General features: G+C 55.3%; 1 protein-coding gene across 15 annotated transcripts in view; it reads right to left on the bottom strand.

The window, feature by feature from the left end:
* NPHP4 (nephrocystin 4) overlaps positions 1-21,848 on the bottom strand; it is a 129,951-nt gene that overhangs the window by 7,106 nt on the left and 100,997 nt on the right. For 6 of the 15 annotated variants that reach the window (XM_077891448.1, XM_077891455.1, XM_077891459.1 and 3 more), the window contains 11 exons: positions 19,283-19,494; positions 15,448-15,674; positions 15,076-15,262; positions 14,189-14,272; positions 10,773-10,929; positions 10,125-10,213; positions 9,505-9,590; positions 8,251-8,422; positions 7,443-7,622; positions 7,070-7,213; positions 5,951-6,512 (listed from right to left, as the gene is read on the bottom strand). In XM_077891448.1, the coding sequence (XP_077747574.1) occupies positions 6,372-6,512; positions 7,070-7,213; positions 7,443-7,622; positions 8,251-8,422; positions 9,505-9,590; positions 10,125-10,213; positions 10,773-10,929; positions 14,189-14,272; positions 15,076-15,262; positions 15,448-15,674; positions 19,283-19,494 (1,679 nt within the window). In that variant the 3' untranslated portion in view covers positions 5,951-6,371. The other 9 variants (XR_013376187.1, XR_013376188.1, XM_077891450.1 and 6 more) reach the window with 7 other exon arrangements.

The raw sequence follows: 21,848 nt of genomic DNA, 5'->3' as shown, positions 1-21,848 counted from the left end.
GGGGGAAGGAGCCAGGACGTGGGCCTGGGCGGCTGACCTGGGCCTCAGCCTCATGGGCCCAGCCTGTGAAACAGGATGTCCGCGGGGCTTTCCAGGCCCAGGCTGGTGTGAGTCCCAAAGAGGCACAGATGGAGGCTGGGCTCTGCACATTTGTCAGTTGTTGAGTGAATGAGGCCAGGAGTTTGGTGGTTTGGTTTTGCCAGGAGTTCCGAAAGCAGAGCAGCTGGTCCAGGACAGAGAGGAAGCTGTCACAGAGGCCTGGGGTAAAGTGGCAGCTGGCTGCATTTTGTTCTTGGGGACCCACTGGTCACAGTTGTACAAGGACTTGGGGGACTCAGGAAAGGCAGCATCCAGGCTGGGAGCTGTGGGCAGGCCTTCCCTACATGCTCAGCTCTCACTCTCGGGGGGGAGGGGGGGGGGTGGCTGCCCCAAAGGGGCATTGGGTCAGGACTCTCAGCTGGGATTCAACTCATACTTCACAGCCCAAGGAGGCCTGCGAGGAAGAGCTGCTCAGCCTAGACATATCAGACCCACATGGGACTTGAGGACAGAGACCTTGACTTTCCTCCTAAGAGCTAAATACCTGAGCCTCTCCTCAGCACTGGTAAGTGGACCCACCTCACTCACAGAGGGGAGACCGAGGACCCCCACCTGGCAGAGAGGAGCCATGTGCAAGCATAGAGAGCAGCCAGGAGGTGGTGGTTGGCAGCAGCAGGGTGGAGGGGTGGAAGGCACAGACCCAAGCCTGGTCTCCCTACCTGTCTGAACTTGAACAAGAAAGGAGTCTCCTTGGATTCTTTTCCCTTAAATGTCGTAGCGACGCTGCCTCCCATGGAGGAGATCACTTTGGCGTGTGGTTATTTCAAGGATGAATTCTTGTAATGAAATTTGTCTTCGGAACCTTGAGGCCCAGATTGGTTCAGGACAGCTGACAAACCAGGATGACAGACAAGCGGAGGCTGCTGCGTCTCCCCAAGGATCCCTGCACTGCACTGGTGGTCATTCCTTAGCTCTACAGCATGCTGTCCCCCACGCTCCCAAAGAACTAGAAGTATGATTGCCAGTTCTGTGAACCCTGAAGACCCCCAGTTCTGCATGCGACCAGAATTCCTCTGTGCTCATCTCCCAGGGCCACCACAACATATTATCACAGACTCGGTGGCCTGGAACACCATGAACATATTCTCCTTCAGCTCTGGGGGCTGGACATGTGAACTGCAGGTGCAGACAGGGCTGGTTCCGGAGGCTCCGGGGGGAGATTCAGTCGCATGTCTCTGTCCTGGATTCTGGAGCCTTCCAGCGATCCTGGGGACCCCGGCCAGTAGACGGATCCCTCCCCTCCCTGCCTCTGTCATCACATTTCCAGTTTCTCTGTGTGTCCCTTTCTATCTCTGTAAGGACGCTCTCCCTGGATGTAGGGACGGCCCTAATCCAATATAATTCCATCCCCATCGTGACCTCCGTGGCAGCTGCAAAGACCCTATTCCCAAGTAAATCCACATGCTGAGTCCTGGGTGGATGTGAATTTTGGAACACACAATTCACCCCTCCCCGGGTGGAGCGACAGTTCCTCAGTCCAGCCTTTCACATCCTCCCTGACGGCCCCGGAGCAGCGTGCTGCCTCCCCCAACATGGAGAGAAGGCCCCTCTGGCCTCCTGTGGACTAGTTCACACCTGGCTGGTCCTTAGGGTCAAAGTCACAGGGCCCATGCAGCATTGCCAGCAGGTGCATCCCACCTAACAAGGTTTCCAGGATATGTGGTGTTCCTCCGCCCTCTTCATCAGCAGGAAGGGCCTCAAAATTCATTGCCAGTCCACTGGGGCGAGGGCAGTGTGACCCCCCCCCATGTCCAGACCCAGGACCCGTCCAGACCCAGGACCCACCCGGACCCCCTCGAGGCGGGCTGCAGGCTGCTTCCCTCACTCTGCCCTCTCTCCGTGAAGCTCTCGGCGAATAAAATAAACTGCTACGCTGAGATTATTGGGGGTCAGGCCAACAAATGGACCTCAACTCTCTGCAGGAGGAGGAAGAAAAGGTTGTTAAGGAAACATAATGGCTGTTTTCTCCAACCTCTTAAAACCTGAAGCAACAATTTTTAAAGGTGCTTTAATTTATTTCTAAATAGAGACAAACATAGCATTAAATCATTATCAGACATGAGAAAAGCAAAGCAGCTAATCTGGCTTTCATTTGACTCCATTTAGTTAAAAGTGGCTTTCAACAGGGGTAAGAGGAGGAGGAGCAGAGGGAAGAAATATAATAACACCCGAAAATGCCCTTGATGGAAATGATAACGTTCCTGTTGAAAGATGGTGTGGTTTTGTGTGCAGGAAGAAAGCAACCGCTCCTTATCGGGAGATCCCCGAGGCGGGCGGCTTTCTCATGTAAATCCCGGGCTGTCGCAGCACCAGCTGCACCCCACGACTGGCAACGGAAGCCCAAACACTAGTCTTCATCCTGGGCACCTGCTCAGAACTCGTTTGGGGTTCACAGAGGAGAGAAGGCCCACCTTTCCATGCTCACAGCGCTTGCTCCAGCGGCCCTGGGCCAGCCCGGGGGTAAAGCAGCTCACTAATTCAGCCCCAGGTTCTGGTCACAGGCAGGGCACCTGTCCACTCCAGCCCCATCACCAAGAACCACATCCAGACTCCTCCCCACAGCCCATGGGCCCCTGTGAGCTGGCCCAGACCCTCCACTCCTGCCTACGCAATTTCATTCCTCGCTCTGCTCAACATCACCTCCTCAGAGAGGCCTCCGCCTCCTTCTAAAACAGAAAATCCCTTCTTCATGCCCTTTGCAGCTCTTCCCCCTCAGACTGTCACTACCTGACCGACGCTATAGGATGCACCATGTTTATTGTCTGAGCCCCACAAGATGACAGGTCCTGACCTGGGGCAGGGACCATGTCCATCTCTGGCACCACCTGCCCCGACCCCTGCACAGTGCCCAACACAGAGGGGCACCCACCAGTCCATGTTGGGTGAAAGAATGAATGAATGAACAATGGAGTCAGTGATGAATAAGTGAATGAGCATAGTTGCTCTGGCCAATTGCATCTGTCTCACTGCTTCCTGCTGCTATGGCCAACTCCCAGGGCTCCAGTGAACCAGTCACCCATGGGCTAGCCCGGGTGTGTCCAGGAGGGGCACCCGCCACCCAGCACCCTCCTGTCGTGCCACCATTCCTGCCTCCACACAGCAGGGTCCCGAGGGACACCAGTGTGGCATGACGGTACGTTTCACAGGCATAGTCAGGATGACTTGGCCAGGTTTCCGTGGTGCCCCAGCAGGGCACCCAGCACAGAAGGGCCCCCGTGACCCAGCACAGTCTGTCTCACAGCCGAGACATGGGATAAGGAAGGTCTTGCGGCCCCACCGGGTGCAAGGACAAAACAGGCTCCCTGTGGATCTGCCTCCCTCAGAAAAGGGGCCACCCGGTGACTTCCCAGTTCTCAGAAGCATCCAGAATGGGAGGAGATGGGAGGGGAAGGTCCCAGGCACCCTTCCCAACGGGTGTCCTTGCCCCCTCCTTTCCGTCCCACTGCGTCTCAGCCAGGACGGGGACCAACACAGCAACTCCTTGGGGAGGACATTCTGGCCAGGGCTCAACAATGCAGCAGGTGTGAGAGCATAGTCGGGGGGCGGGGCGGTCTTAGCTCAGCCCGGCCCAGCCTATGAAGCCAGTCACAGAAAACAGGGAGCCTACGTCCTAAAACCCTAGCCCCCAGGCAGACAGACCCAAATCCTGCCCTTCCACCAGGAGCCACACAGCATAGGCACCGAGGGGCACAGGAAGGGCATGGCCACACACAACAGGGAGCGAGGGGTCCTCAGGGACAGCTGGTCTCCCTAAGGAGCACCAAATGCACCCACAATCCACAGGGTATGCAGACCTTCCAGGAGCACCACAGAGGACTACCTCCTTCTCTGCTCTCTTGAGAAGCTAGCCCACATCTATCACCATAGCATCAGCTGCCCCCAGGGAGGTCACCCTTGCCGCCCACCCCTCATAGCTGCTCCCTTCATGTCTGCCCTCCCTGGCCCCATGATTGCAGCGCTGGGCTGCTTCTGTAGCAGGGGGCTCTAGACTTCCCACCAGCCACCACCCCGAAGCCGAGCAGGCCCTCCGACTCCTCCTGCCTCTCTCACCTGATTCTCCTGTGGCCGAGGCCCTCTGCCCCACCCCTGGCACAGACCCTGCATCGGGCCAGCCATCGATCCCCCAGCATGTGCGCCTGGCTGAGGTTTTCTACAAGAGGAGGAGAAAGTGGTCCCAATCACCCTCCCCAGTGAGGGAGCAGGAGAGAAATGGAATGTAACAGTTTCATAATCATATCCATAAACATTAAAGTCATCTAGTAGGATAAAACCCCAGCACTCTGCCAGCACATCTCCCTACCTGTCACAGGCGGCAGCAAGTCTGAAGATACTTAATTAGAGCCGCGTGGCCTCACAGAAACAGCAGAAGACCGATGAAGCAAGGCCAACAGAGCATGCCATCTCCCCCCGTGCACCTTGATGGGCAAGAGGAACACAAGGGACGGGATGGATGAGCCACTAGATGGTGGTGGTTGAGTGACAAGACCTTGTGACCCCCACATGGAGCTCAGAGGGTGACACTACAGAGGCCTGGAGGGGTCCCCACAGTCTTGCAGCTGGTGCCCTTGTTCTGGCTACCAGTGCTTGGACCGGCATAGGGTGTGGGCCCAACTCTTGCCCTGTGTATGCAGACTCAGAGGCCGCCCTTTAAGAAAATACAAGGTGAGGCCTCCAAACAACAGCAAAGATGAACTTTGGTACGTTGTCACATGGCACAAAGACCCATAAATACACGTGAAGAACTTTCCCCAGAATCTCTCCTCCACGCCATTCTGTGGAGCACACCCTAGTGCAGGGCTAGGGACCCGCACACAGGCAGAAGCCATGGGGAACAGGTTGGCTCCAGCACGGATGTACTCTTCAACCCCACCGACAGGACCGAGGTCTAAGTCAGGGGCACCTCTCACCTACATGGCAGCTGGCCACTGGGCTGCCTCACTGCCTCACTGACCATCTCTCCGGGGCCTGCTCAGTCGTGTCTGAGCACATCCGAGCCCTGGGTCTTGCTCCTAACTGCAGGAAGCCTCCTCAGTTCATGGTGCCAGGGGACACCCCTCCAACCCACCCCAGGCTTGCTTCCACAGCAGTTTCAGCTACTCATCTGCACACTGGGATGGCTGGCCACCACTCTGCTACCTTCTCATCACCTCAGAATTAGGAACAGCCTGGGTCACCACCCACCAGTGTTCAGGCACCGCGCTCCCTTCTTATCCGAGTCTGCAATGAACTAACAGTGAAGTTTTTGCTGTAAAACCTCACAATACTCTGCCTCTGGGCCACGCTCCATCCTCCATCCCGGTCCTCTGTCTCCAAGAGTGCTACCAGGCCTCTTCTCAGCTTCTCCACCAACAGCTGTGGCCAAGGTTAAACATCCCCCCAAACCTGTTCCCATTTGCTCAGTCGTAATAACACCCTGATACGGCAGTTCCCAGACCTCTTGGAGCTAGGCGCAGCCATGTGACTGGGTTCTGGCCAATGGGATTCTGGTGGACAAAAGGCCTCTGCCCAGGGTGTCCCCATCCTAATCCCTGGAAGCTGTGAATGAGTGACAAGGGGACTCTGCAGGTGGGATTAAGGTAAGGACCTTGAGATGGAGCAGTGACCCTGGATTTTCCAGGTGGGACCAATGTAATTACAAGGGTCCTTTCGGGGGAGGGCAGAACCAACGGGAGCCATGACAATAGAGGGCAGGCACCTCACCCGCCTCGGACGGCCCATGCCGAGTCTCCGGGAGGCCACCCCACCGTCCCTCAGCCATGCTGTCCTCCAAGGAAACCCGGGCTTATGCCTGGTTATGTCAGAGCATCTGACAAGGGTGAAAACAACAGAGAACGCTCAAGAAAACCATCAATAGAGAAAACAGGTAAAAGTTTAGTATTTCATACGTAACTTAAAAAAAGATATGAAAGGACACCAATATAAAATATTGCATAGCAAATAATGTTTGTACAAAATCCAGTAAGAATACATAATTTTATCACTTAAGATGATTCATAAAATATATATTCCTAAAAAGTAAATCAACATGTCATAGACAGTGACAACAGCCAGAGTGCAGCAGAAGAAACGAGCCTCGTACCCTGAGGACGCCCGCGGGGCTCGTGGCACAGCTGGTGACGGCAGCGCTTACTTGGGCAGGAGGACTGGGCAGGGGCACGGCGCGCACACCACCCTCAGCCATGCTCACCAGCAGCCCCAGCAGGTCATCGAGGGGACAAAAGGCTACAGAGCCCCCAGGACAGGAAGCCCCACCAGCACCTCCGGCTGCTCTTTTACTGGTACACGACCTTGACGCAGAAGGCTTCTTCATTTTTGTCTTCGTGGTCATTGATGTAAATCAGAATCTCCTCCTCCCCGGGGCTCTGCCGAGGTGCGAACCACAGGCCGATGGTGTAGGTCTCTCCTCCCCCAATCTGGAAGCAAGCATCAGATCCTAGCCCTACTGCAGCCCTGCTCTCCATGCCAGCATGGTCAACACATGCAAACCCAGGCTGACAGAGCAGGGTAAACCGAGGCTCTGGCCCCCACTGCTGCCAGGCACCTGAGGTTCTGAACACAACCTCCCCGTGTTACAGGACACCGCTGCTCTGCCCACGCCCCAGGGGAGATTCACAGCTGAAGAAACACCTTCCAATGACAGACAGACTGCCATCTGCTGTACTGTCGTTAAAATACTTGCAACAGAGAAAAGGCTAACATGCAGGACACTTGCGAATAAAATCGCTGATAAACTGCAGGGTAAATTGGCCACCAGAAGCCCTGTGACAGTGCCCAGATGTGGGGGCCCTAGCCGCATGGGCAGAACTGCTGAGAGAGGGGTGGCCGCCCCTACTCCCAGTACCACCGGTGCAGATCAGCACTGCCCCCTCCCGGGGCTCTGGAGACCCCTGTGCCTCGGGGCCCCTGGGACATGCCGAGGCTGGGTGTCCCACATGCAGTGCGCACACCCTGTACGCAGCGCTTCCCGCACCTGGAAGGAGTCCTCTCTGAACTGCAGCAGGTCAGGGTGGTCGCTGTACAGGTGATAGGTCCTCTGGGAGGGGTAAGGGTTGGTGTAGGTGATCCGCTTGTTGGCGCCTCTGCCTTTCCCTGCAGCCAGTGTGATCTCGAAAGCCTGTGTGGGCAGGGGTGTCAGCCTTCCTCAGCCTGCTCTGCACGTACAGCCCGACCTATGTCTCCATAGACATGACAAGACACCCGCCGAGGGGGCTCACTGTACAGGAGCAACCCCCGCCCCCACCCCCAGGCCATAGACTGCGGAGGAGACTCGGTCACAGGACCAGGAGACAGCGAGGTGACACAGCACCCACACCACACACGACCCAGCAGGTTCCCCTCCAGACCTTGGAGATGAGAGGCGGGCGGCAGGAGAGGCACACGAGCCATGAGGCCACCAGCTGGTGGTAGTCCACGTCGACCAGGTTGAGGTGGATGAACCGGCTCCCTGCCCTGCGGGGCCTCACACCGACATGCAGGTCCTGCACCCCATGTGGTGGCAGCACGAACACACCTTTGGGGTCAGTCTTTCAAAACAACAGCAGAGAGGCGGGTCAGTATGCAGTCCCTCATGCTGTGCAGAGGGGTTCCCTGAACACCTGCAGCCAGTGCACGAGAATCCCAAGGGACCTCAGCTATTCAGAGGCAGGGGGCACGTGGCCTGCAGGAAGTCAGAAGGGGACCGAGTGACAATGCCAGGTCTGAAGCCAGACGCAGCCACACAGTCAGGGTTGCAGTGCATCTCAGTCCGCATCACCACCCGCATGGGCAAGTGCCCCTCCATGTGGCAACAGTCCCCTTAGCACCAGAGCTGCCTCAGCAGAGGGAAATCTTAACAGGCTCCAGCTGTAAGCTTCAGCAAGGAGTCTGCATTGCCCTCATTACCCAGACGCATAGTTGTGGCTAAATTAATTCCAAAATTCTATTAATATTTACCTTCCAATAATTCTAAAAATTGGCCTATAGGGTTTATATGTCACTCATTCCATGATGGCAGATCCAATAAAAGGCAGTTTGAATGAAGACTCTGCCAAGAGTCTTAAAGGAGCTGTGAGCCGATCCTCAGCCCCACACTGGCTGCAGCCAGTCTCCACACCGTCCGTGCCCCAGGTGGGGTGAGGATGGGGAGAGGCCAGAGAACACCCAGCGACCTACCTTCAGCTCCTGAGGGTGTGAGGTGAAAGCCTGCACTCTCCTAACCGTCTGTGTCCCTCGAAGGACAAGGGATAGGCGTGTCCGCTGGCCTGTGACACAGGAGACGTCCACACGCTGCAAGGAGTGGAGGTAGACCTGCCATATTTGGATGGGTGTCGCCAGCCAACGATCCCTGTGTAGGACAGAAACCGTGATCAATGGTGGTGAGGACAGCAGCACTGACCAGGAAGAGGCCAAGAAGGTGGCCAGGACAACTGGGGCAGGCTGGCCAGGACAACTGGGGCAGGCTGGAGCCCAGCTGCCATCATCCCTGCAGCCACCTTCCCCACTCTGAAGGCCCACTGTGACTTTGCACCACAACACCCTGTGTGAGTGGTAATGTGGGCTTCTACCAGCAACAAAACAGTCCCAAACCAGGTGGTCTGGGACAAAGCCTGTGGAAAGAGTGCCGTGGAAGAGTATGTGGGTTCAGAGGCCACCCAGACCTGAGCTCACAGGCCCCGTCCTAGCTGCCTGGTGCTGGAGGCCACTGGCCCTTCCCTGGAAATGGGGCTCGATAACCCTGCCCCTCAGGCTTCTCCACACGGCCAGAGACCAGAACCGAGCATGGCTACACCTGCCCCAATCCCAGATGTCCTATTCAGAAGCCCCCAGCCTACCCCAGTTTTAAAAGATCCTCAAGGGGGACACCTGGGTGGCTCAGCAGTTGAGCGTGTGCCTTTGGCTCAGGGAGTGATCCCAGGGCCCTGGGATCAAGTTCCACATCAGTCTCCCTGCAGGGAGCCTGCTTCTCCCTCTGCCTATGTCTCTGTCCCTCTGTGTATCTCTCATGAATAAATAAATAAAATCTTTAAAAAAAAAAAAAAAAAAAAAAAAGAAGAAACAGGGTTATTTCAACTGAGTGGGAGAGGCAAGAAGGCGATGTGATCACCATCTCAGGCACGGAGGATGAAGACTGCCACCCTCCCTGTCCCCTGAACGGAGCCAGGCACTGCTCTGGGGCAGACGCCACCCCAAGTTCCTTTCCTTGGTGGGCTCTCCATGCCTCTGCAAGCCGCCGGGCCACTCTGATCCGATAGCGTCCTTTGTGAGGCCCCTGCCAGCCGTGGAGTCTCACCTCCCGTGGCTGAAGGCCCCACGACAATGTGCCCCATCAGGAACTCAGCATGAGCCCAGGCGGCCTCTGGGATGCTGTGGCTGCCTCCCAGTCCCGCCCACCCTCCAGACCTCCCGGGTTTGGGCTCACAGACTCACGCGTAAACGGCGACAAAGAAGTCTCTGCTCTCTGGGCTTGGACCGCTGGCCACCTTCAGGAACACGTCCCGAGGCTCCCTGGGGCCCTGGCGGACATGGGCGCCCTGAGAACACCACCTGCCTCCCCCCCAAGCCCCTGGCAGGTGAAAGCGGGCAGGAACTGGCTCCCTCCCTCCCAACAGGTGTTGCATTTTCAGTATTAGGCAGAATTCGTTTTTTTCTTCACTGCAAAAAAGAAAATCATTAACTTCTTGATTTCATATTGAGTTCAATAATTATATTCTGCAGGAGATTTTATCCAGTTTCCTAACCAGTCATAACATAATTATTGCCTTTATTCTTTACACAATGGCAATTAATAAGTGGCTTAATTACCACTCACTTTATTCACTTTGCTTCATGCCTTTTTTTTTTTTTCATTTGAATTCAGGTAATCCAAGAACTGATCTGCCAGCAGAAAAGATGAAAACTCATGCATAAAGCTCCCACAAGGATGTCAAAATAGCCCCTTAGCACCTTAGAAAGACACCACTTAACTCAAAAGCCGCCGTGAAGAGGCCTCAGGAGGCCAGGGGCTCAGATGACCAGGCACTGACTGGGAGACACTCGGCAGAACTTACCACATTCTGGGTCTCGCAGATGACGTTGGGGTCGCTACATCGGACATAGACTGGGGGCTCCTCACCAGGTCTTCCCACGGGAGCACCTGCTGCAGGGAATATCATAGCAAACGTCTTCTGGACAGGCCCGGGCCACATGATGTTGCTGGCCCATCACAGGTACCCCACAGACACCAGAAGACAGCAATGCCACCCTTCCTACTGTCCCGCCCACGTGGGCACTGGCACTCCCGCCCTAAGCCACACCCGCAGGCACTTATCCGAAGAGAGTGACCAAAAGTAAAGGGGGGGGGCTATGGTGCAGGGCGCCAGACACGGGGACGCTGCTGCACTCTAAAGCACCAGACCAGAAGCAGACAAGTGACGCGGCAGCAGAAGGCGCGAGTGCACTCCAGGCACAGCCCTCGGGGCCATGGGCTTTAGGAAGTGGGATTAGCCAGCCAAGGGCATACCCTCGCATCTCAGAGGACGCGAAAAGGTCACCATTTCAAACCATAAGGGCGGGTGGCAGACTTTACAGACGGGTCACAGGTTGGAATAAGAGCATCACAGGAGAATGTGATGATGCCACTTGTCACCCTGAGGGAAAAACCTTTAGCCATCTGTGGAACCTGCAAAATGCCAGCCGCAGGGACAGATGGGACCTGCCTGGAAGCGTGTGCCAGGGAGGCAGGCGGATGGCCTTCTTCAGGAAGGTGAGCTCTGGGTGGTAGAAGCGGAAAACCTGGTCCACCACATGGGGCTGGGTCTCCACGGTTAGGCAAAGCACGGCGATGGGCTTACCGCCACTCCCCCGGAACAAGACCTGCCAGGAGAGCAGAGGTTGCCAGCATCAGGGCTGGCACGTGGGCTCATGAAGAGCTGCCTGCACCAAGCCAGCATCCACAGGGCCCAATCCCCCCACCCCCCGCACCGTGACGTGGGAAGCACAGGTGTTGTCAGAAATGGTGGGCTGAATCTGCAGCAGCAGGTCCCCACAGAGGGGATGGCACCCAGCACAGGGACTGCATGTGGACATGTTCCCGTGACACACATGCCTCAAATGTGTCAGCGCTCAATTTGACAGCCCCAATGTCAAATACTCCTTCAGCCACCGACCCATCTCCCAACATGCCTGCCATGTGCATGCTGGGAAGCTGCCCAGAGGGTCTGACGTTAACCTCTCCAAGTCCTCATGGGTGGTAGTGGAGCACAAGCTCTTTAATTCTGAACCTAAACAAGAAAGGCTAGAGATACAAACTTCCTTTCTAAAAAAAAAAAAAAAAGTTACTGGGACACCTGAGTGGCTCAGTCAGTTAAGCATCCAACTCTTGGTTTCAACTCAGGGTCATGAGATGGAGCCCCACGGCGGGCTCTGCACTCAGCAAGGAGTCTGCTTGAGATTCTCTCTGCCCCTGCAGCCCTCCCAAGTGCATGCACATGCATGCTCTCTCTCTCCTCCGCCCCTTTCTCTCTCTCTCTCTCTCAAAAATAAAAAATCCTTTTAAAAGAAAAAAGAAAGAGAGAAAGGGAAAGAACGGGTATCTCCCTCTGGCCCTGAGCCCTCCAGGCCCTGCATGAGGCCAGGCATGCAGCCTGACACCCAAGGCAACCTTCCCACAGCAACAGAACCCGGTCTGCAAACCTTCCACACGGGTAAGACGTTCTTCTGCTCTGGTACGTTTTATTGTGAAATCTTTCAGATGTACATATGTAAAAAGCTCTATGTATAAGAGCATGTTTAAGTCATAAATCATAACAGGACAGCCAGCAGGAGCCCAAATCCCCACTTGGGATTAACCCACCATCCACACTGTTGAGCTCTGGGTGCCCCACCAGCCCCCCACCAAGGAAGCCACCCTTCAAGATTCTGTGGGCCTGGTCCCATCTTTTCTTGGCTGTCTTCCCACCTTTGGATTTCACGCAAGGTCACACTTCACCTGAAAGGTCTTCCCCCATCACATGTGCTCCCTTGGCTGGGAGAGAAGCTCCCACAAACACACCCACCACCCCATCATCTGTGCCTTGACACTGGCCACATTTGCACCGCTAGTCTGAGACTTCGGGTCTAACAGGAGCACGTGTGTGTTCAGCTGCTATGCCCACTGCAGACCAGGCTTCTGCCCCACCCCACCCACCTGCTCTCACGGCTGGGCACCCCCTCAGTCCACATGTCTGCTCCCCCTTGCCACTCCTGGAAGTGCAGGGAAGAGCCAGGCTTGGGAGGACAAGGACTCTCTGGTCAGCCTCACCCAGTGACCCGCCCCGGTCCAGCAGTCCCTCCCAAGTGGGGCTTGGGTCCTGGGGCTTATTTCCCACACTACAGACCCAGCACCAACAGGTGACACCCTCCTTCAGATGGAGTCTTGGGCTCAACCGAGTCCTCTAGCACAAGAAGGGGCAGACAGCCACTTCCTGACATTTCCACCACCTTAAAAGCTTGGGAGTGCTGGTTTTACCCTTCCAGTGACCTGGTTAGCACGTTAGCAGTTAACCTAGGTATCAGTGTCAGAGAGCGGGCAGGTCTAGCGTCCAATGCCTGTCACAGGAGAAGCAGCAAACCTGAAACCACGTGTTCATAATGAGACTCCAAAAACATGACCTCCTCTGGAGGTTGCTAGGGTATAGTTTATTATCTTGAAAACTGATAAATAAAATCAAAGAATCCAACATTGTGATGCCTGGGTGGCTCCGCAGTTGAGCATCTGCCTTTCACTCAGGTCGTGATCCCAGTCCCAGGATCAAGTTCCACATCGGGCTCCTTGCATCTCCCTCTGCCTATGTCTCTGCCTCTCTCTGTGTCTCTCATGAATAAATAAAATCTTAAAAAAAAAAAAAAAGAATCCAACATCTATCCTGACTTTCTGATATAACATATATTTCAGGGCAACCAAACTGCTGGTGGGGAAATTCTCGTTCATTGCCAAATCACAGCTAACAAGTACAGAAAGAATGAAAATAGTTGAATGTCCCCATTTCCCAGGGTGAAAATGAGCACAGGCAATGAACCCGAGGTAGACCACAAACACGGGGAGCCAAGGTCAGTGGACCCCAACTCACACACACCAAACATGAGAAGTGAGCAGTGGGGACACCAGGAGATTCAGAAGGCCTGCTGCTGACCAGGGCAGGGACAGCGGCATGTACTAGGCTGAAAGTCCTCATCGGCCAGGGACACATCCCGGGGTCATTATGGGTGAACTCATGAGCTCTCTGGGGTTTGCCTTCAGACTCCAGATCCATATATGGCAAATGTACCAGGCTCTCAGATTCCACTGATAGCCCTACATAGAGAGCGGACCTACTCCTTGACCAAGGCAAAGCTGTGCCTCTACAGTAAGTGAAATACAGCAGGTTCCACTAGAGATGGGGCCGTGGGCACAAGCTGACACCACCGTGATGTGGGAACACAGGCCTGCAATTGGGAACCGTTTCTTATCTGGGACCCACTAATAAAACCCATTCTCAGGGGGCAGGGACAAGGCAAAGTCTTGTTGCTTTTGTTTTTACTTTCAAACTACTTCACAAAGGCATTTGTCTACCCAAAAAAGAGCTTCAGAAATTCCTAAAAACAAGTGTCCTAAGCTCTCCCTCAGGATATCCTAAAGGCAGGCTGCAGGTGTGTGTGCAAACACGCCCTCCCTCCCAGGCAGTAATGAAGGTTTCCAGAAGTAACTGCACGCCACTCCCACTGGTGCTATGGGATATGGGATGTGGTGGACGAGGGTCAGAGGGCTAGTCTAGCCCCCTGTGTGGTGGCCACGTGCTGGGACAGCTGTCCTCCCAGGGCCATGGGGCAGGCACACAGACCACCAAAGGCTACAAGGTGGCCAGTGGCTGGGGATAGGCTTCCATGCAGGACACCCACCCAGAGGCCATACCAGCATCGCCTGAAGCAGTCACTGCCCTATCAGGACATGAAAAGTCCACCCTGGTAGAAGGTGCAATAAAGGACAGAGGGTCAGGTCCTAGGGGCCTGAGGAACAACAGAAGGCAGGAATGCTTCACCGGGTCTGCTCAGAGGACACCTGGCTCTCAGGCAAAACCCCAGGAGTGTCTGGGATCAGAGATCTCCTACCCCTTACCTTGGCATGCTTAGTGGGCATTGCACTGGATTTCTGGGGCAATCCGGTATCCGTGTCCTTCTCAGATCCGAGCTCAGCAGAGGGCTGTGAGAAACCAATCGGTCATGAGATGGGAGTCCGAGGGTGATGGCCACTACCTGCAGGACATCTCTTTGTAGGAACAGCTGCCACCAAGGCAGAGGGCTCCCGTGCGCTGTCTCATGGGTTCTCACTGGGTGGCTGTCTGGGTGACCACTGTCATGAACCAGACTCACAGCCCCAAAGAGGGAACAGGGGTGGCCATGAACTATGAAGGCTCACTGGACATGTAACTGGCTCTGCCTGAAGTCAAAGACCTGACGTCTTCACTGTCTTTACGATCTCTTATCCCAAAAGTGCATCTAAAGAGCCTGTTGAGGATTCTGTGTGTCTCTGAGAGCTCCTCAAGCCCATTTAAGTGACAACCATCCTACAGAACTGACTCCAAAAGCTCAGGATGAAATGCATGCCCTGCACCCTTACCCACCCATCCCACCAGTCACACGGGCATGTACCACTCACACCCATCACTGGAAACCTCCACGCCTGCATTTCCAGCAGAGGAGCAAATGCTACAGAAGACGTGGGCACACAGCATTAACTAGTGAACACAAAATGCAGCAAAGTTTCAACCCATCATCTCTTCTAACGTAAGGGAGAGGTCCTATACCCAGAGCACTCAGAGGAGACAGTCCAGCCTTTCCTGAAGCCCAATGCATAGGGGCTGGGAGAGCAGGTGACCTGCTGAAGGCTAACGGGTCTGAGCAGCACAGGGGGACACATGGAAATGCCCCACTATTATTTAGCCAAGTGGGATTTGCCCACGTGCCTGACAAGTCCATCTGGCATTGGAAGAATGGCCTCCCCACCTGCACCAGGGCCAGTTGCCCTACAGAGAAGGTCTGGTATTTGAAGGGGATGTGGGCGGTCTCTCGTGGGCGCAGGAAGATCTGCGGGGCAAGGCTGCCCCGCAGATGGAACATGTCCTCCTCCACCGGCGTGTGCAGCTTGGCCGCGTCTTTGAAGTATCTCCACTCCTGACTGTCCTGGATGATGCTAGATGGCAGGGGAGACACAGCACTCCCAGTGAGTCCTCCGCCCGCCCACTCAGAGCTGGCACCTAGGACCAGGGGTGAAAGCCAGGACCAGTGGGACCCCTTCAGGGATGAGAGCAGCCCAGCTTTCAGGGAGAACCTGTAGACACCCCCAGGGACCCTGTCGGGGCTGCCACTCAAGCCTACCTGAGCTCAGGATTGTCCACCTCAATGGTCACTGTGTGCTGTGTGTTGTGGGGGTTCCTAAGGGCAAACTCGAAGAACTCGGCAGTGCCCAGTGTGACGTGGATTGTGTGCATCGTGGTGATGGCCAGGCTCAGCGCACTGGTGATGCTCTCTGCCTTCGTACGCTCCCGATAGGCAGCAATGACCTGCAGGTCACGTGCGTGCTGTGCGCGGATATTCTGCTGAATCTGTGGGACACAAATGCCAAACCAGGCCACCATCATGGGGCTGGCTCTCCTTCTCAAGGGCTGTTTGGCCACCTCCCCCACTCCCATGCTGAATACCAAATTTCTTCTGGAATCACCACCTCCTCCTTCCCCAGACACCCGGGTTGGATGGGACTGGCCCATCCTCAGGTCCAGAGGACAGTAAACGGGTCTACACGGCACTCCTGGCTCCAATCAGCCCTGCAGTGGTCTTCCCTGTAGAAGGTGGCATCTGCCCTGCAGGCTCCCAAGAGACTACAACCACCCATGAGGCCACCTCTTCCCATGGCCTCAAGGCTGGCATCAGCATGATGGGGAATTAGAAGCAAAGGTTTCTAACAAAAGGGGGGGAAATGACCTCAAAGCTACTAAGACTAGTTATGTGCTCATTGGCCAGGTCCCCAGTGTGGCGCCGGGAGCCCCGTCTGTGAGCAGGCGCCTGTGTAACCTGAGCCAGGCCACGGTCCAGACAGCTGGCACGCTGCCTTAGGGGGCTCAGCCACAGCTCAGCCTGCGGTCCTTCATCCACCTCCTTCCTCCATGCCCTGATTCACTGGGCTTGGCCAACACAAAGTGTTCTAGAGGCTGGAGACTGGCTTAGGTTTCCTGTGTGACTTACACTGAAAGGTGAGGTCCTTGGAGGCTGCCCTGATCTAGGACCTAGGAGGGGATGCCCCGTGCTGGGGAATGAGCCAGGCCCCGTGCTAAGACCCTCTGAACCCTGAGGAGGCCCAGACATCAGCAGGCAGAGGATGTCTGAATGTCTCTGGACTTCAACTCAAGAAGTAAGGATCCAATATGGTTTCTGACTTAAATCACTTTGGATATTGACTTCCAACATCCAAAACTTTGGCCTTCCCCTAGCAAGAGAGTTGAGGCCAAGTCTTTAATTTCTCCCTGGGGATTTGAAAACGGGATGGTATTTGTGCTTATATTTGAGGCCTCCCCACACAGACAGAGATGATTAGAGCTTCTTGATGGAGTGCGGGTCACTCCCAGTTTACCATGGACCAGGTGGTGAACAGCCTCAGGGAGAGTCAACATGATCCTGGGGGTTGTGAGGGGGAGACTCCTTGCCTGTCCTGTGTCCTGCCACACCACAGAGGAGGCTGTCAGGAAGCCTGGCACCCCACAGGACATGGGGTGACTTCTCCGATATGAACCAGCCAGACATAGCCCTCCCTCTCTCAACCCTTCCTTTTGGGATCCACCTGCCTGGAACACCGGGTGTTTGCACTGCTCCTCACCAGTGGTGGGGTTAGTGGGAAGGATCCTGCCTGTGGAGGCGGCCCACAGCCATATGGTGTCACCCAGGCAGCTTGGGTCTGGCATTTGCTCTAGACTCAGTGTGATAAGCACCTCGACAGATAGGAGCCAAGTCTCCAAGATCTGCTTTACCCATCACTAGAGTCATCAGTGACAGAGGTGACACTTGGGTCTCTCCGCCATGCTTCTAATTTCTCAATCAATTCAAAAGGCAGGCAGGCAAAGGGTGAGACACTTATTGGAATCCTCAGGTCCCAACAGGCAGCAGAGCCCAGTGACCAGAGCAGTGAGACTGCTGAGCCTTCTGCTGGGATTTCTGGAAATAAAGCTCTGTCTTCTGTGGCACCTGGCATGGAATGGTGTGAAGCGGGGTTAGTGCTACTATAAGAGACAACCTGGGGGCTGCAGGGAGTGGGCAAGTGGCAGAGGTAGGGGCATGACCCCAGGGGCCTGAAGCAGGGCCCCAGGCCTGCCTGCTCAGTACCAGGCTCGGAGTGCTAGGGCACCTGCTCCAACATGGAATGGCTGGTCCAGAGCCCAGGCCCAGGCCCTGGGGACCCCGTGGCTGCACAGACCTGAGTGCATGGGGCTTTGTCACTGCAACCTCAGAGGACCCCCCTCCCCGCCGGACAGGGAGATGTCCTACAAGCCTTCTCCCAAAGCTGGGTGGGGGGTCAGGGTCCACAAAGAAGGTGCCCAGCACACAGTCTCCCTATGGGTGGGGCTCTGCTGGCATAGGGGCTGACGCTGACCACAGCAGAAGGTGGGACCTGCCACCATCCCGAGTGCCAGACACAGAAAGCCTAGCCACCCTCATGAGAACACTGAGACTGCTGCAAACATATGTCGAGCCCAACTCTGCTCCACCACTTCCCCAAGAAGCCCCCAGATCATCACCACCCCTCGAGCTGTTCCTGACTGCTGGGGGAGTGAGCCACGCACAGCGCTCTTCTCTGTCTTCCAATGAGCAGCCCCCAGGGCCCGAGACCACCAGACTGCACCAGCATGTCAGGGGCCAAGGACCAGCCAGAGGCTGAGCACCACTTCCAGCTCCCGGAGGGCCAACTGACCGCGTAAATTCCCAAACTCTCCTGAAGGCTGAGAGAGCTCTAGGTGCGGAGAAACCACCATCTCCTCCATAAAAACAAGTCACTTTCACCTTAAATTCTCCAGGCCGCTGACCCAGAATATCATGAGAATTTAGTGGAACATTTCCTTGTATTTAGAAATCCAATTACTTCCCAATTCACTGCTGTCATCAGAATGAGGGCTGCGAGCTGCAGAATCTCTACCAGGACACATCAACAGGAGGAAGCCCACCAAGGTAAGAATCGTCAGGACACCAGCACCAAACTCATCAAGGACTGGCAGGGTGCTGGGCCCACCACCCTCCAAGGCGGGGCTGCTGGGGAGCCTGGGGGTGGGGGTGGGGGCAGCATTGCCTAGGGGTCTCTGGGGCCACTAGCCCCAGGGGCCTCACCCTCAGCAGCTGCCTGGCTCTCTTTGAGGAGCACCTGACAGCAGGAAGCCTCCCCAGCTGCTGTGAGCACGAAGGGCCGAGCAGGTTTTGCCTCTATTCAGATATCTGCCTGCCCTAATGTAAAGTGTGATCCTCACCCGTGTGGCTTCTTGATTCCATAAAACCATCAGGTACAACCACCCTCTCCTCCCACATCTAAGCTGTAAATATGGTAGGGTCTTCTTTAGTTTTTTAGCCAAAAATGGGAATTTTTCCAGTCAGAATGGTTACTTGATTTGCACTGATAATTCATGATACGGAAGGCATTCACAGCACTGACCCCAAACCTGGGGGACCCTCAGAATCCCCTGCTGAGCTTTCTTAATAGCCCAGGTAAAGACCCAGGTGCAGCAAACTGGACACAGAATTCCCTGGGGTAGAGCCAAGAATCGGCTTTTGTAAAAACTCTCCAGACTTGAAAACGTTGCTTGGGGGATGCCTGGGTGGCTCAGTGGTTGAGCACCTGCCTTCAGCTCAGGGAGTAATCCTGGAGTCCCAGGATCAAGTCCCACATTAGGCTCCCTGCATGGAGCCTGCTTCTCTCTCTGCCTATGTCTCTGCGCCCCCCCCCCCCCCCCCGGTCTCATGAATACATAATCTTTAAAAAAAAAAAAAAAAAAAAAAGGAAAACCTCCCTTGGTGGCTGAGAGGGTCCGTTTCCCATACATTCCACAAGTAGGATTTGGGAGAGAGAGAGCGAGCCACAGGGGAAGAGAAGAGAGAGCACAGGCTGCTTTCATTCACAATGACTGTGGCTCTGCACGGGGACACCCGGGGGCAGAGGGGAGGCGGATGGAGCCCTCACCAACATGCTGGCCCCCCAGCAGCTGAGCTCTCCTCTGGACTCTTGAAGGCGCACGGACCTCATCCGCTCCAGCTTGCGCCTGCGGACGGCATCCCCCTCACGGCAAGCACCTTGGGGCCCCTTGCTCCCATGTTGCATGTGGGTGAACAGCATGGCGGCCAGCTCACGGTCCACGTCAGCCAGCTTCTGTGCTTGGACAACATTTTTTACTGCTAGAAGGTTCAAAGAGAGAACAAGAGGTTAAGGCAGAGTCTACATTCTTTAAACAGACCTGGCAACAAGCTTCCAGCCACCTCACCCAAGGAGGGAGCTCAGCAGGCAACCTGCCCTTTCCTGCACCTTCTAAGATGCTGATAAAGATGGTAATCCTATAACCTGGTCTATACAGTGTCCCCCCCCTTTACCAGCCTTTCAAATAAAAGGATTCTGATCCTTAGAGACAAATTCATACACCATTGGATAACTTTCCAGAGGAAAAAAAAAAGTCAGTGTTCTAGAAGCTGATGCTTTCTGGATTCCCAAGGGCCTTGCCACCCTGACCCAGGACCACTAGCCCTGTCACCCTCACCCAGGACCACCGACCGTGCTCACAAAAGCCCCCACCAGCGAGAGCCTCCTGATACAGGCACCACTGAGCAATCAGGCCCACGGCCCCACCAGGGCCTCAGACGCACTCGTGTGCTCAGGTCAGGAGTCAGGGGCTCTGATGAGCTGCTCACTTGGCCTGAAGCCCCCTGAGCAGCTCAGGGGGGTGGGGTCCAGACTAGGCCTGGCTCCCAAGCTCATGCCCCTGTCTCTGCCACCAGCTGCCTCTAGACAGCCTGGCCCCCCGGCACTGACTCCTCTGGGAGACTATGCTCAAATCCTGGACACACACAAAAGCCATGTGGGCAAACAGAAGCTGAAGCAGGCCAGACACCAGCAGGCAGAGGAGCTGCATTTTCTTCAGGTGATGAAGCCACACGCGGCACATGGCCATGTCACAAGCTGACACACGAGATTCACAGACCACCACTCAAGCCAGTGCAGGCAGGCAGAAGGTGCACCCCAACTTAGCACTGGCCCTTCCTGACCCTGAGGTACCAGCAGTGCCTACAGGAAATGGGTTGCCGTCCTGAATCTGCCAAGGGGTTGCACATGGTCACCGCATCTCCAGCCTCCTACTGAAGGCTCCATGTGGTGGTAAAGCAGTCCTTCCCCCGGGCTCGCCCACCTCGTCCTCTGTCACATGGAACAACAAGTGCTATTTCCATGTTCCTCACCACCATTTTAAAGCTGTTCAACTGCTTTTCAGATACCATGAGTCAGTTTAGACAAGTAAAATGCCACCCCAAAAAGACTGTTTTCACGTCTCAGGTGCAAGCATGCTGAGTGGGCAACCCCGCCTAGGTTGGGTTTGAGAGGCCCGGGGGAAGGGGCCAGGGCAGGAGACAAGCAAGGCTAGGGGTAAGCCAAGGAGCTCACATGTCAGATTGCATCACTCTGCTCCAACAAAATCAGAAATGAAATCTCCACACTGCTCAGAGCCTGGAAGCACTTTCTAAAACTCTGTACAACTTCCTACTTGCCAAGCCTGCCCTGTGGGGGAAGACAGGCTCTCTGATGGAGCACCCCAGCCTCTGTCTTTGACCAAACAGGGAGAGAGGAACCAATGACTCCAGAGACTCAATTCTCTCAACAAACCCTCACAGGTTACAGCACCCTGCATTTCGGGCAGAGCCCCTGACCTGCTGGGCCCTGAGGCCGTGGCTTTCACAAATACTCCCTGCCTGTTCTTGGGACAGCCAGGGATGGATGGGCCCTGGCCCCAAAGTGGGAAATCCAGATTCTCACCCAAGTTCACCTCCCTCTGCCACACAATTAGGCAAGTCACCTGACCGTCTCTGCCTTGGTTTCCTTAACACTAAACAGGAGAACAGACTCTCAGCCTGCCGGGATCATGGACCTTAGGCCCGTCTGAGCATCTGAGCCTCCAGGGCCATCTCCCAGAAGAACATTTGAGCACCCACAAAGTCTGGGCTGGAGTTTCAGAGAACTCTCGTGGGGTCCTGGAGGCCTCGCGGCTCTCACCAGCCACGTCCAGGGGCCTCCCCTCCCTGGGCACAGGTTCAAGGACAACAGTATCCGAGGACCATCAACACAGGAAGCTCGAGGTAGCTGCAGATCCACATGAGATGGCCTGCAACATGGTGACACTACCCAAAAGACCCAAAGGGCACACCCCACTTTGCATCCTACCTACAACTACTTTGGGTCATTTAATGGGATGTAAATCTTTGGATGCCCCCTGCTGTGAAATTCTCCAAGCCCAGGCCTTTATCTCTCAGGCTCCGTGACTGGTTTACTCCTCCTCACCCCAACATAGGGACTTCAAATCGGTTTTTAAAAACCAGTGTTTGTTCATCCTAACCTTTTCTTCATTTTTTGCTCCCCTGCAGATGGGCAGCTAACCAAAAACCGATCCCCTCGAAGGATTATTGTCAGCCCAGACAGCTTCCACAGAGCCCGCTCTAGAGTGTCCCGGGTATGACACACATGCTTAACCCACCCAGCCCAAGGGGCCACT

Source organism: Canis aureus, chromosome 3, assembly GCF_053574225.1.
Source record: "Canis aureus isolate CA01 chromosome 3, VMU_Caureus_v.1.0, whole genome shotgun sequence".
NCBI lineage: Eukaryota > Metazoa > Chordata > Mammalia > Carnivora > Canidae > Canis > Canis aureus.
This window is presented reverse-complemented; position numbering and strand designations above follow the sequence as displayed.